The sequence below is a fragment of the Cervus canadensis genome, chromosome 30 (genome assembly GCF_019320065.1).
Source record: "Cervus canadensis isolate Bull #8, Minnesota chromosome 30, ASM1932006v1, whole genome shotgun sequence".
Taxonomy (NCBI): Eukaryota; Metazoa; Chordata; class Mammalia; order Artiodactyla; family Cervidae; genus Cervus; species Cervus canadensis.
Genome location: NC_057415.1, coordinates 14,151,788 through 14,165,873, shown reverse-complemented (window position 1 = coordinate 14,165,873; position 14,086 = coordinate 14,151,788). Strand labels below are relative to the sequence as shown.

The 14,086-nt window shown below is 47.5% G+C and overlaps 1 protein-coding gene across 7 annotated transcripts in view; it reads right to left on the bottom strand.

The window, feature by feature from the left end:
* DAPK1 (death associated protein kinase 1) overlaps positions 1–14,086 on the bottom strand; it is a 203,747-nt gene that overhangs the window by 29,731 nt on the left and 159,930 nt on the right. For all 7 annotated transcript variants that reach the window (XM_043453306.1, XM_043453301.1, XM_043453304.1 and 4 more), the window contains 2 exons: positions 12,045–12,143; positions 5,398–5,475 (listed from right to left, as the gene is read on the bottom strand). In XM_043453306.1, coding sequence (XP_043309241.1) covers positions 5,398–5,475; positions 12,045–12,143 — 177 coding nt within the window. The remainder of the gene's footprint in view (positions 1–5,397; positions 5,476–12,044; positions 12,144–14,086) is intronic.

Below are 14,086 nucleotides of genomic sequence, written 5' to 3'. Positions count from 1 at the left end.
TCAGTTTACAGGAAAGCTGATTAGAAGGACAATCAAACAAAATAAAAATAAGCTGACTCCTCAAACCCCTTAAAACTAGTGTTTTAAAATCAGGAAAGAATAGGCCTTGATATGATAGCAAAAATGGATGCCAGTACAAAAATCTGAGTGCAATCCCCCTCCCCGCCTGTTATAACAAGCTCCTCTTTTTCTAGGAGGAGAACTGGTTTGGCTAAGTAACCGCAGAGTTCTTGAGCAGGTTTGGAGGGCTGAAGGGGGCTTTATTTAGCAGTGGGGGTGAACACAGAGGACAGTAGAGGGTGCAGCTCCTTATAAGAAAGTGATACCTATCATGCATGGAGGAGCTAAGGGGGCCTCCAGAGACCCCTAAAGCAATGGTGTGCTGGGAAACCAGCTCAGTGCAGGGGATGGCAGGGGGAGTGGGCTGGGGTTTCGGGCAAAAGGTGAAGCCTGACCAGTGTTTGCTGATTTCTGTGGTGTAAATACCACTACCACAGCTGATTTCAGCCCCGAATGTGACGGCACTGAACATGCAGTTGGGGAAAGATGTGTATGGTGGGCTCTCCCAGACATTACCAGGGACGCCTGCATGCCACCACCCCGTCATCTCCTGTTGAACTGGGTCAGAGAGGAAGATGTGCTGTGTTCTTCCTTCCCTCACAAGCCCCAGCTCGGCTGCTGTCTCCCCTACCTGCCCGGATGCGGACACACTGGCCGCAGGTCTCACCTCCCATGGTCACTCTCCTCCAGCCCACCCTCTGCTGCCCCATGCAGCTCAACAAGATGACTTTGGTTCTGTTTTCAGAAGAGCAAGCTCCATGGCTTACCCTTAACAGATGTTTAAGAACACGTTCCTAGGCTTGACAACTGGTGAGAGGTGAAAACACAGGGAGCATTTCTGTTGCTAATTTGGCCCTGAGAAACCAAATGGCAGAGCAACGCACCTTATGGCCAACCCCTGCTGCTGTCCCAGACACAGACTTCACCCAGTGACTGCGCTTAGGGTGCGTGTGGGGTGGGTGGGCAGAGGGTGGCACCACCCCTGGGGGTGTCAGGAAAGGTACAGAGACAGTTTTTTGGTTTTCACAATGAATGTGGGAGGAGATGCTTGACATTAGATCCTTGGGGGTCCTTGCATCCTGCAAGGACAGGAAGGTCCACCCACCCCCAAATTCTGACAGCATCCTGGTAAGAAACACTACAACCTGGAACAGAAAATGACACTGAAAGAAATGGTGATAAAATGCCCCTCAGTGTAAATCACCTTCTTCCGTTCCCCTCACCCTCTGTACAGGGTGGTGGGCAGTCTCTTGCTGCAGATGATCCAGGTTACGATTGCAAACAAATCGCCTTTCTTGGCTTTCTCTGCAGGTAGAGCCTGCTCCTTGAGGCAACCGCCCACGAGTCCTCTGCGATGCACTCTCCAGGGACACATTGGGACATCATGATCATTTTCAAGAACCAAGTTCCAGTACTGGGTGTCCCGAAATCCCAAGCAGTTATTTATTTTGGGATTTACTTTCTTTTTTTTTTAAAGATAGAGGATGGTTAGAAATGTTTGGCAGTCAACTCCTCACTTTCTGGCTAATGGGAAAGCTGAAGTCTAGAGTCGTTTGAAGGCATGACTAAAGCAAATGATTACGTGGATCTTGTAGAACATGAAGCTGGGGAGACACTGTTGAAGGGTCCAGGGCTCTGCATTACCTCTAGGGAAGTGACCCGTGTCTGCCACCAACCGGGTGACCCCACTGGAGGGAAGGATCATCCTGGGCTGTTGAAGAATTGACTCTGAAGGAGCCCTGAGCCCCTGATCAAGCCTTGGAAGCAGGCATTTCTGTTTTGGTCTGGGTCTCTGCTCTGTAATTAGCATGTTGCTTAACCTCGTGGAGACCGGGTTTCCTGCAGGAACATCCGCATCTCAGGGATGTAAAATTACAGTGCTGTCACACACACTGAACATCAACAGTGGCTGTTACTAAAAACGACTCTCAAACGTACCCTGCCACGGCTGCCATTGCTGACACCCCAGCATCTGCTCCTGGGGGCTGGGTCACAAGAGGGGGCCCCCACGGAAACCTCCATGGTTCCCCTGGACCTGGAGGGTGGTCTGCAGGATGTGAGCTAGGATGCCGACTGTGGCAAACACATGGTGCTCACGGCGGGCAGGCACTGCTCTAAGGACATCGTTTACACCACCCGCCTGGCCCTCACCACCATCCTGTGAGTAGCACACTGTACTCACCCCATTTAACAAACAGGGAAACTGAGGCCCAGCCTGATAAGCAGATTGCTAGTTCACCCAGCATGAAGGTGTGGCAGAGCGGGGACTCCTGAGTCTGTGCTCTCAGCCTTTACCCTATATTTTGCCTCTCAAGGCAAAGACAAGATGGGAATCTCCCAGTAGATTCTGGGCTCCAAGAGGGATGATGTACTATATTCACAGGCATCGTAATGACTTTCTTTATCTCCTTACAAAAATCATAGGATAATGGTAAAAGACTAAACGCTGTAATATTCCTTTTCCACCCCTCTTGAGAAAATCTAGACATCAAAAAGCATAAGTACAAATTAATGGAAGAAAAAAAAAAAGGAAAGCCCCAAACTGGGACCGTGCAAGAACCCATGCCACACCAAATTCAAAATTCCAGTCTGGAGACCTCCACCCTTCCCTGATCTGCATGTGGCGTCACTTACTATTTATATTCCTAATGATAAAAGCGGCTGAAGCACAGCAAGAAATACAGGAAACAGATAACGGGAAGAAGTGCTTTGAGCCCCACCCGTCCAATCCACCCAACCGTGGCTAACTTGTAGAGTGCTCTCCTTCCTGTCTTTTTTAATGGCATTTGTCTGTGGTTTCTGACCTGCTGTAATGGACATCTGGGCTTGTATCTAGCATAGCAACGTTTTTAAATAAAAGTATCTTCCTAAGGGGTAGATGGGCACTAAAATACAGCACAGTCCAAGGAAGAGCCTTGTCTCTTGGCCAGAAGAGGGTGTTTCCTGGGGCGACCATTAAACCATGGAAGATCATGGCTTGCAGCTGATCTCTGCTTTAAGATGAACAGGCTGCTCCTTTTCCTGGAGAACTGCTGTGTAACAGATGTTTCTGAGATGATGAACCGCACTCCAAGCCAAGAAAGTAAGAGGCAACAGTACTGTCCAGAGTGCTACGCTTGTGAGAGGGGCTGCCCATGCACCAACCGAGCCCACAAAACACCCGCAAGGACGACGCTGGGCTCAGAGCAGGACGATGGCGCCAGGGGAGGTAGGCAGGTTAAAATCCTGCTTTGTGGAATTCGGGAAACCTCAGAATACCTGACTCAGCATGTTTATATACCTGCTAAGGTACTGAGCCTAATAAAGTGTTTCTTCTTAATAGTGGACCGTACTAGAGGTATTCACTGTAAAAATGTGTACTCACCCAAACTGTGGAAAGGCCAGATTTGCTTCAGTTTCTTTCCACGATGAATGAATATTATAATGGGGAATCAATTTAAAACTGCCCTTATTATGGGACTTCCCTGGTGGTCCATTGGCTAAGACTCTGTGCTCCCAATGCAGGGGGCCCGGGTTTGATGCCTGGTCAGGGAACTGGATCCCACACGCTGCAACTAAAACCCGGTGCAGCCAAATAGATAAATATTAAAAAACAAACAAAAGATACTGTTTATATTAAAAAAAAAACCCTTAAAGTGTGATAATCTGTCTATAAACATAGAATTCTATACTCAAGTCCGGGGGTCCCTACAATAAAATCCAGCAAAAGTCAGAGGTTGCAAACTGGTGGCCTCTGAGTCAATCTGGTCTGAAGTTGTGTTTCATTTGGCTGCATATCACTTCAAATGAAGTGAATTTTAAGTTTAGGAGATTTTATGCGGAAGTTCATTGTTGATTTGCTGACAGGCTCATAGGTTCCTGCAACCCTACCCTATGCCCCCCCCACCCCCGGCCTCTTGTTTTGCTTGTAAACAAAGTTTTCCCTTGCTTTTCTAGTCCAAATTCTCCCTCACAGAGATTGTCTGTGGTGGTACAGAGGGGGAGAACATGAAGTCCAGAGTTAATTTAAGTTTTTCCTCTAAGAACGTGTGAATAAGGCGGGACCTCTTTCCGGAAATTCTAGATCAAAGGGGAGACTGAATCCCAGCAGTGGCCTGGAGCATCTCAGTGTTTATCAGTTCACAGACTCCCAAAGCACAAAGGTGTGAAAGTCCATTATCTTCCCCGGCCAACTCCAAGCACTGAAATCACTGCAACCTCTGCATGTGTCCCCTTGCCCTTCCCCTGTAACCAGGACCAGGGGACCACTATGACAATTCAAACTTTTAGTAGCTGTGAAAGTTAAGACATTTTTATCCCTCCCCCAGGCACTTTTCAATTTCTATGGCAGGATCTTTGTAGGATACCCTGAACTTATTTTAAATAATACTTTTTCATGAACACAAATTAACTCAGTAATTTTTAAAATTTCTACAACATTTTCCTTTTTTAAAAAAAATTATTATGTGATTATTATAGGAAGTTTGGAAAAATCAGTTATGTTTAAAGAAGAGACTGCTAATTAAGAAAGCAAAACCCAAAGACATCACTGTTAACATTTTCTATGTATTTTAAAAAACATAGCTGGAATTATAATGTGCACATAATTCATCTGCTTTGCAGCCTAGGAACATCCTAAACATTAAATTCCTGTTACTAAAACATCTTCAAGAACATTTTAAAGGCCAAAAGCCATTCCATTTTATAGCTGTATGACAGTTTATCAGACATTATTGTTGGTCATCCAACATATACAATTTTTATTGCCAATTTTTATAAATAACACTGCAACGGACATCTTTGTGCATACAACTTTTTAAAAATGCCTTTCTTTCATTTCTTTAGGATAGAGTCACAGACAGAGAATCCCTAACTTAAAGGGTGTGACTATTTCGAAGTCTCTCAGTACACACTGCTGTGATGTGGGCTGAAACGGCATACCTCAATTTATTTATTTTTGTCATGTCTTCTTAAACCTTAAGCCATGATGTTTGATAAGCTGGAGCATATGTGATATTTTGGAGCTTGAAACATTAAGAAAGAAAGAAGCAGGGTTGGCTTTTTCATTTCCCCTCTACTTCACAGGGGGCAGGTATTATAGACAGGGTGAGAGGAGGAAAATCGGGCACAGTGACTGCAAAAACAGGCCAGTGATTTCCAAGTCCTAACACAGAAGAAGAAACCAGAGAGGTAGCCGACACATTTATGCAAACTGATAAGCAAACCACAGCCCAGGACAGGTGCCTTTTGGTACCACCTGTGTGTCCAAAAGAGTGTTCATTTTCAGCGATTATAAGGGACAAGACAGAATTTTTCACATAAAAAGCACAGAGCATTTCAGAGCACAAAATTTCTCACCTTTCGGAGTCTTGTGAGGAGACCAGCTACATGTTCATGCTGTTCCGATTTCGCAAGATCTTCTGCTGTCTTTCCATCCTGTTGGAGATAAATGATTAGTTTTTTCCTTCACTGCAGAGAACTGTGTGTTCCACACACCAACATCACCTTCTGAGACAGAAACAGTGTAATAGGCATCAGAAGCAAATAAGGTGGACAAAAGACCCTGTCCTGAATTATTCCCTTTTCTGTGGAATCCTTATTTCACCGATTGTCCAGGAAAGGAAGATGAGAAAAGTAGGAAAAAAAACATGCATTGGTGCTTGAGGTCCAAAGGCAAGATGTCTCAGGTCCACAGGCTTTAATCAAACCAGGCACCTCATTAGCAGGCAGATTACTCTGCATCCTGAACCTCCCTCCAATTAGGCCAACGATAAAGACTGTCATTAGCTGCCAAATTCTAGTTAGTGGAAGCTAATGTCTTAGAATCCTTCCAGGGACAAACCTCAGCACTCCTATCAAGCTAGTTACTGGTTAATTACTGTGCATTTCAAAGAAAAGGCTGAGTTTTACAGACAATTTGGATCCGAAGATCTTCAGTGAAACATCAAAGGGGGAAATAAGGGTCCACGGCAATTCAGTGTTTGCATTTTAATTGGAGAATTTTCACAAGGCTGCAGTTTCATACTGAACAAATTTGTTTCCAGGCTGTGAACATGCACGATGATGGCTAACGTTTTCCGAGCGCCTCCTCATAGTGTCAGAGCGTTGGGCGTAGTAACCTCCAAGGTGCTCCCGGGCGGTGGGAACGCTGGTTGTTCACCCACCACAGAGCAGGGATTGGAGACTGAGGGACTGCTCTGCTGCAGCTTAGGAATCATTACAAATTTAAAAGTAGAAAAGATGAGAGGCAATTTCCAAAGAGTTAAAAGCAATATTTCTTAAATGAGAAGACTAAGCAGCCTTTGGCCCATCTGTCAGTGTTTACTAGGGACAGTTCAAGCACCATTCCTGAGGAAGCGGGGGGATGCCTGGATCTGCCTGATGGCACACCTGCCAATCTCGCAGCCCAGGTCACAATCCCAACCAGCACATCATCTCAGCCTTGGCACTGTTGACATTCTGGCCAGGACGATTCCCTCCCATGGGAGGCTGTCCTGTACACTGTGAGATGTCAAGCAGTACCCTGGCCTCCACCACTAGACACCAGCAGATTTCCCCCGTACCAGCTGTGCCAACCCCGCATCTCTAAGCTGTGCTTAGTTGCTCAGTCATGTCTGACTCTTTGTGACTCCCAGGGACTGTAGCCCACCAGGCTCCTCTGTCCAGGCAAAAATAATGGAATGGGTTGCCATGCTCTCCTCCAGTGGATCTTCCCAACCCAGGGATCAAACCCAGGTCTCCCACATTGCAGGTGGATTCTTTACCGTTTGAGTTACAAGGGAAGCCCTTTACCATCTGAGCCACAAGGGAAGTCCAGTGTCTCTGGACATTGCCAAATGTTTCCTGAGCAGTGAAACTGCCCAGTTGAGAAGTATGGTCACAGGCTGTGGTCGGAGCTCTGGTGGGTGCTCCCGGGAGCCATGCTCTACACTCATGCTGCCCACCTCTCTCTGCCCACTCCCCGCTGTCAAGTCCTGCAGAGGCCCCCGTGGGCCGACAAAAGCTTCTAGTTTGCTTTGGGGTGAATGAGGTAAGTTGTCAGACACCGCATCCAAACAAGGGGGTCATACCAAACTGCCTAGGTCCTTACTGACATGATAAGGACAGGCCTTACTTCTCAAACCTCATGGCACCCTGGAATCACTGGGGTCTTTAAGAACTTCTGCTGCCTGGTTCCTACCCGCATACTCAGCTTCTACCTTTCTGAGGTGTGACCTGGACATCAGGGTTCTAAGCCTTCCCAGGTGATTCTATTGTGCAGCCAGTAGAATGGCTTCCAACTAAGGCAATGGTTCCAACAGGTTTTGGAACCATTGCCTCAGTTGGAAGAAACCTGAGCCCCAACTTAAAATCTTCTCTCTTCTGCTGTGACCGACCATAGATTTCTCTCAAAGGCCTTAGACCTGCATAGCACTCAGACACAGGATGTTTGTTCACTGGCAAAGTTACTATCTGCTGTCAAGTCTCTCATATGACAGGAAAACTCCACCAATACTTCCTTATGTTTGCATGGTACTTTACAGTTTGCAAAAAGTATTGCTCTGAAGGACACTGTTCAGCTTCCAAAAGAACTCTTTGCCAGTGTTTGGAAAGAGGCTGAACTCCAGAGTGAGAAGCACCAGGTTTAATTCAGATTCCGCCCCTCCCAGACTCTGTGGTCAGTCACTTGGCCTCCTAGAGCCTGGGTTTCTTCATCCATGAGATGAGAAATGACAATCTACTGCAAAGGTTCTTGAGCAGATTAGAGAAAAACAAATAAATGAAGCACCAAGAGCAGAAAAAGCAAGCGGCAGTCATTAACAAAAAAAGAGCTGACAGTGTCCCCAATGTCCCCCTCCCCATCTTTCCGTCCAAGAAGGAAAGGGGTAGGAGCTAGATCCCCTCATCCCAGTCTCATGCTAAGCAAGGTGCCAGCTCTGAAGCTGGCTCACAAGTGAGCCCAGCACTTTCTGCCTTCCTTGTCATGCACAGTGGTCTAGGAGGCTGACATCATTGAGAAGGTGACCTTTGAGTCAAAACCTGAAGGTGAGAGAGGAAGCCATTTGGATACCCAAGGAAGTTTTGCAAAAGGAAAACAAAAGCAAATAACAACAACAACAACAAAACAGCAAGTGCAAAGGCCCTGAGACAGCAGACATAGCAAGGCTTGGTCCCAGTGCTCAGGGGTCAAACAGGGCTGGAGATACCGGATGCAGGTCTGAGTTCCCAGGTGCAGCTGCAGCCATGGGGCTTCTAAGAGGAGCAGGGGGCAGAGAGTGGGAGGGTAGCTGGCCAGGTGGGGTGGAGCAGCAGCAAGAAGACCTAGAGCTGGAGGAGGACAGCAGAGGTGGGAGGGGAAGAAGGGCAAGCAGGATTTTCTTATCCAAGGCAGGGGTGGGTGTCAAGGAAGAGATAACTAGATGTGACTGCCGGCTCCTAGGTGAGAAAGACATCAAAGAAAGGCAAGGAAGGAAATGCTTAGAGAACTACAAAGTCAGAGTGGGGCTTACACTCGGGGTGGGGGGTTGGGGTGCACTGTGGCTGGGAGCTTCTGGGGTGGCCTCTGAAGTTGTTTCTAGATCTCAATGGGGCTACAAAGGCGTTTGTCAAATTCACCAAGTTCTTTTGTCCCTGTCCTTTCTTAACCAGAAAATCTGTCTTATTTTACAACAAAGAAGTTTTGAGGGGCTTCCCAGGTGGCTCAATGGTAAAGAATCCGCTCACCAAGCAGGAGACATGGGTTCGATCTCTGTGTCGGGAAGATCCCCCGGAGGAGGAAATGGCAACCCACTCCAGTATTCTTGCCTGGGAAATCCCAAGGACAAAGGAGCCTGCTGGGCTCTACGGTCCATGGGGTCGCAAAGAGTCAGACATGACTTAGCGACTAAATAACAACAAAAAAGCGAGGTGACTCCCTCTGCTGAGTCTCAGGGATTCCACGACAGACTGTGGCGGGTAGAGGAGAAGTGGGAAGCAAGGAAAAAGAGAACCAGACAGTCAGAAGACTTTCCAGCCATCCTGGCGGAGGACAGGCTGGGAGAGGAAAGATAGCAGCTAGGGGGCGCTGTAGGGTCGAGGGCGGTGGTGCTGACCGGGAAGAACTGTGCAGTCAGGCAGAGGAGAAAAGCTGGCTGACAAAACGGGCTGGAGGGTGTTGTCCATAATGCGGCAGCCGAATTCCACAGACAGAGGAGACTGGTGGGCTACAGTCCATGGGGTCACAAACAGTCAGATAAGACTGAGCGACTTAACACTTTCATTTTCACTTTCTACTCCCCATGCAGCTCCTGGGGCTGGAAATGTGGAGCCAAGATGTGCTGTGGATGAAGACTTAAATCAGAGAACTTAAATCAGACAGATTTTGAAGACTTAAATCAGAGAACCGGACATATCTCAGTAATTCAAAAATAATGATTGCAAGTCAAAATGATAATATTTGGCATATGATGTGCAAAATATATTACTTCATATATTACTTTTAGTAACTGACTGATACTGACTTCCTGTCTTTTTCCTCATCGGATGTGGCTATTAGAAAGTTTAGAATGATTCAGGCAGCACGCTGTCCTTCTATGGAGCCAGCCTAGACCTGCACTGGGGCACCTCCATGATAACGCCATTCCTGGTGGAGTGAGTGTGGTTTCCACCACGCCTGCTGGGGAGGCCAGGCACATCCAGCCCCGTCATCCCCCTGTGCTCCAGCCCACAGTCCTTCCTCTGGGCTCAGACTGTCCTCCTCTCTCTCTGAGGAGTGCTCCTGACCTCTGGAAACTCCTGGGGACCCTGGCTCCGAACTGGCTGAGGTCCCACTCTGTAGCTGCATATTCACTGTGACCCTTGGTTCTGACTCTCTCACACTAGACTGGAAGTTTCTCAAGGGAGGGCAGCTTGCCTGTCGCAGCCCCGCTGTGTCCCCGCATCTGTCTGGAGTGCGGTACGTGCTCAGTTATCTGTTGAATGAACAAACAATGGAGCCCCCAGGAAGCGGACGAGCAGGACCGAGAAGGAGCATCTGCAGTGAGCTGGGGTGGGCAGGGAGTGGAGGTTCACCTGAGAGCCTCCAGAGGGGGAGCCCGAGGCTGGGGGGCAGCTGCCGTGGGGAAGGCACGGGGAGGTAACTGTGGCCTCACAGAGGTCAGGGCTTCCCTGGAAGCTCAGCTGGCAAAGAGTCCATCTGCAAGGCAGCAGACCCCGGTTCGATTCCTTCCTGCGTCAGGAAGATTCCCTGGAGAAGGGAACGGCAACCCACTCCAGTATTCTTGCCTGGAGAACTCCATGACAGAGGAGTGTGGCAGGCTACAGTCCATGGGGTCTCAAAGAGTCAGACACGTCTGAGCAACTTTCACTTCACTTTCACAGAGGTCACGGGGAAGCTTGAGGACCCAGCAGAGGCCCAAGACTCGGACCCACACTGCCAGGCTGGTAGGAGCAGCTGCTGGCATCTTCACAGCCATTGTCGGCAGTTTACTTTTTATGAGGCAACATCTATAAAAAAAAATTTATTCTCGTAAAAATGTTTATAAGTTCTCTATTGTGGAGTAACTAGACTGAGTGCCTAGACATGGTTGGGGAAGATTTGATAATGGCACATCAGGTTCATTGGTGGCTGTGGGTGGGCTTGTGATAGGTGAGCAAGTGCCCTAAGAAGGTCCAGTCCCATGTAGAGCACTGGTTATCACTGGGCCTGCAGAGGAGCCCAGCTCAGGGCTCAACACTGCATAAAAGAGAACCCCTGCTTGTGGGGAGGGAATGACATTCTCGTCACATTTGTGCAGCCAGGGAGGCAATGCCCTAAGCCAGGGGTTAGCAACCATTTTCTGTAAAGGGCCCGAGAGCAGATATTTGCGGCTCTGAGGGCCGTAGGGTCTCTGCTGCAATTGCTCAAGTCTCCCCTTGAAGAGTGAAGATGGCTGCAGACAATATGTAAACAACAGGCATGGCAGTGTCCCAATAAAACTTTATTAACAGAAGCCGGCAGCAGGCTGAATTTGGTCTGTGGTCCACAGTTTGCCATCCCCTGTATCCAGCTTCAGATCCCTGATTTTCCCAAGGTTAGCTGCCATGTTTTAAAACTCCAGGGGGTCTCCTCTAAAGAAACAATTTATGTTAGCGAAGCTCTTGTGAGCTTTAGGAATCTCCCACATGAGCCAGTGGAGACTCAACCCACTGCCGGGCCAGAAACAGCTCAAAAGATAATGTTTCACTGCAGCTGTAAAACAGCAACCGTATCTCATCCGCAGACACATTGCTCCTCTCTGGTATCCTCGAAATGAGGATCAAAGGGTTTCTTCTGCAGGGAGGTACCAGGTCTGGAATAGGGAGTGTCAGGAGTGAGAGAAACTAAAGAAACCTCATTTGAAAATATGCTGTGGCTTCCCAGGTGACGCTAGTGGTAAAAAACCCACCTGCCAATGCAGGAGACATAAGAGATGTGGGTTAGATCCCTGGGGTTGGGAAGATCCCCTGGAGAAGGGCATGGCAACCCACTCCAGTATCTGGAGAATCCTGTGGACAGATGAGCCTGGTGGGTTACAGTTCATGGGGTCACAGAGAGTCAGACACGACTGCATGCACGCAGGCCTAAGAGCAAAGCCAGACTTTTCAAAGACGAGAGGATAGCTCTTGTCACCTGTTCCTTCCCACACCGAGGGGCCTTCCTCGTCCCTCTCTGAAAGCCCATGGCCCCGCCAGTCCCCCACAGTGGAGGGGGCACATTTAGAAAAGACAAACACACAAGGTAACACAAAACATGAAGGCCTGTTGTATAACACAGGAAATGAAAAGGCCAGTGGGAAACAGCAGGTGTTCCTGGCAGTGCGGGTCTGGGGAAAGAAGAGGATGAGGCATTAACAAGATCTTACCCCGGCTTTGTGTGGGCAGATGTTTACATAACTGCCTGTGGAGGAGCTGGAGCTTAATAGCAGCCTGTCTGCTTTGCAGTGCAGTTGCCAAGCAATACCTTCCCTCTCGTGCCCTTGAGGCCTGAGACATTTGCAGTCATTTTCTCCTGCCAGAGGGCTACTCACCGAGGTCAGCGCCTCCACATTGGCGCCCATCAGACACAGGTAGCGGACCACGTCCAGAATCCCGTTGTTGGCGGCAAGGTGCAGGGGCGTCCGTCCATACTGCGGGAGACAAAAAGATCCGGGAGAGTCCTCACTCTTGCGGCCGGGGATGACGTGTGTGGAGGGATCTCACGGGGCCAGCACTGTGTAAGGATCTGGGAGCCACCGGGAAGAGACAGGAGGCCAGGTCTCCTCTCTCCAGAAACTTGCCATCTCCTCGGGGAGGCAAGCCAAACAAAATGTTTTCAAGTATTTCTCAGCTAACAGAGTGACTTTAAAATAAAACTTCAAAGGCTGAAAGAGTGGGAGGCTTATCATAAAATAACTAAATTAAGTCTCCTGCTGTGCTGGCAGAAAGGAGGCATGAGTCAGGACTGAAGGCCCCAAAGTTCCGGAAAGATTTGCACTGTGGCTCAGATTTAGATACAGCAAGGGAAGAAGGCATGGAAGGACAGAAAGTGAAGAAGCTCTAATGAAGTGAAACGCCAAGGCCGTACCCAGCATTTTTGATTGCCTACGGCTCCCACACCATGTGCCAAGGTATCTGGGGGCACTGCAGTACACTCAAGGGGGTGCTGAGGAATATTTTAAATTTTTGATGGAGCCAGCAGATTCAGACACCAGGGAAACTACTAGCTTCAGGTAGTTCAGTGTCTCAAATTAGCTGGGACTGCCTTCCTTTCAGTGACATTGTGTATGCACAGCACGGGGTTGGCGGCGGCTGTGATACAAAGCAGGTCTCTTGTGAAGATCCACATAGAACAGGATATGCGGTGGTGGTGTCCACTCTGAGTCCAAAGTTTAAAGAGTCGTGAGGTGCCAACAAGCACACACCTTCCATTAGTACACAACTGTGGTCAATTGAGAATTAAATAAAAATAGCTTTCTTTCAATTTATGTGAATCATTTGTTTCATCAGCTCCTGAAATATTAGGTTGTTTGGGTTGAATAACTTAATAAACAGAACTTAAGCAGCCTGGAGTGCTGCAGTCTACGGGGTCGCAAAGAGTCGGACACAACTGAGCGACTGAACAACAACAAAGGTATTTAAACAAATTTTTTTTCTTTTTTGGCTGCACCACACAGCTTGTGGCATCTCAGCTCTTGACCAGGACTGAATCTGGGCCATGGCAGCAGTGAAAGCCCAGAATTCCAACCACTAGGTTACCAGGGAACTCCTGGAACTTAAGGTTTTTCTTTTGCTCTGGGGAAATCAGAAAAAAATAAATTACTTTGCACAATGGAAATTATAAACTGAGCAAGTTTGGCTGTCTCTGTTTTGTACTGTTTATGTGCAAATAAATGTAGGTTTTTGTTAAGAAGTTAACACATGCTCATTTAGAATATCCAAACAACATAGAAGGATACACGGTAGAAAAATGAAGTCCTTTTCTTCCGTTCCCCCAAGTTCCCCCACTCAGAGCTAGCCCCACGCAAACCTTTTCTCTATGAATTCATAAGTGGAGAGAAATAATTTGAAAAGCGAAGACATAATCATATTCTACCTTCCATTCTGTCAACTTGCTTCATTCATCTGACAACAGACTGTGAATACTTTTCCACGTCTATAAGGAAATCTATTACATTCTTTCAGATACCTGAATAATATTCAATATATAGATATATCATAACTTATTTAGTTAGCCTGCTGAGGATGGACACTTAAGGTGGTTCCATTTCTTGCTACTATAAGTAATGCTGCAGTGTGTGTGCATATTTATCTTTTGTTTACTGTTAACTCCTAGAGTCATTTAGAAAGCAGATATGAAGCTTTCAAATACCCCAGAACTAAAGTGAAAAGTAAGGAGTTGGTTTGGAAGATTTGGAGGAAGTGTTTGGATTTCTGTGTAAGGAAGATAGTCCTGGGTAACAAGATGCATGGTTTTATAGAAAGGAAAAAGGTCAAGGAAGAGACATATGATGAATAAAAGACTAGGAGAGTTTACAGTTTGATGGCCTCCAATGTTTGACCGAACAAAACTCAAACTCCTTAGCATTATATT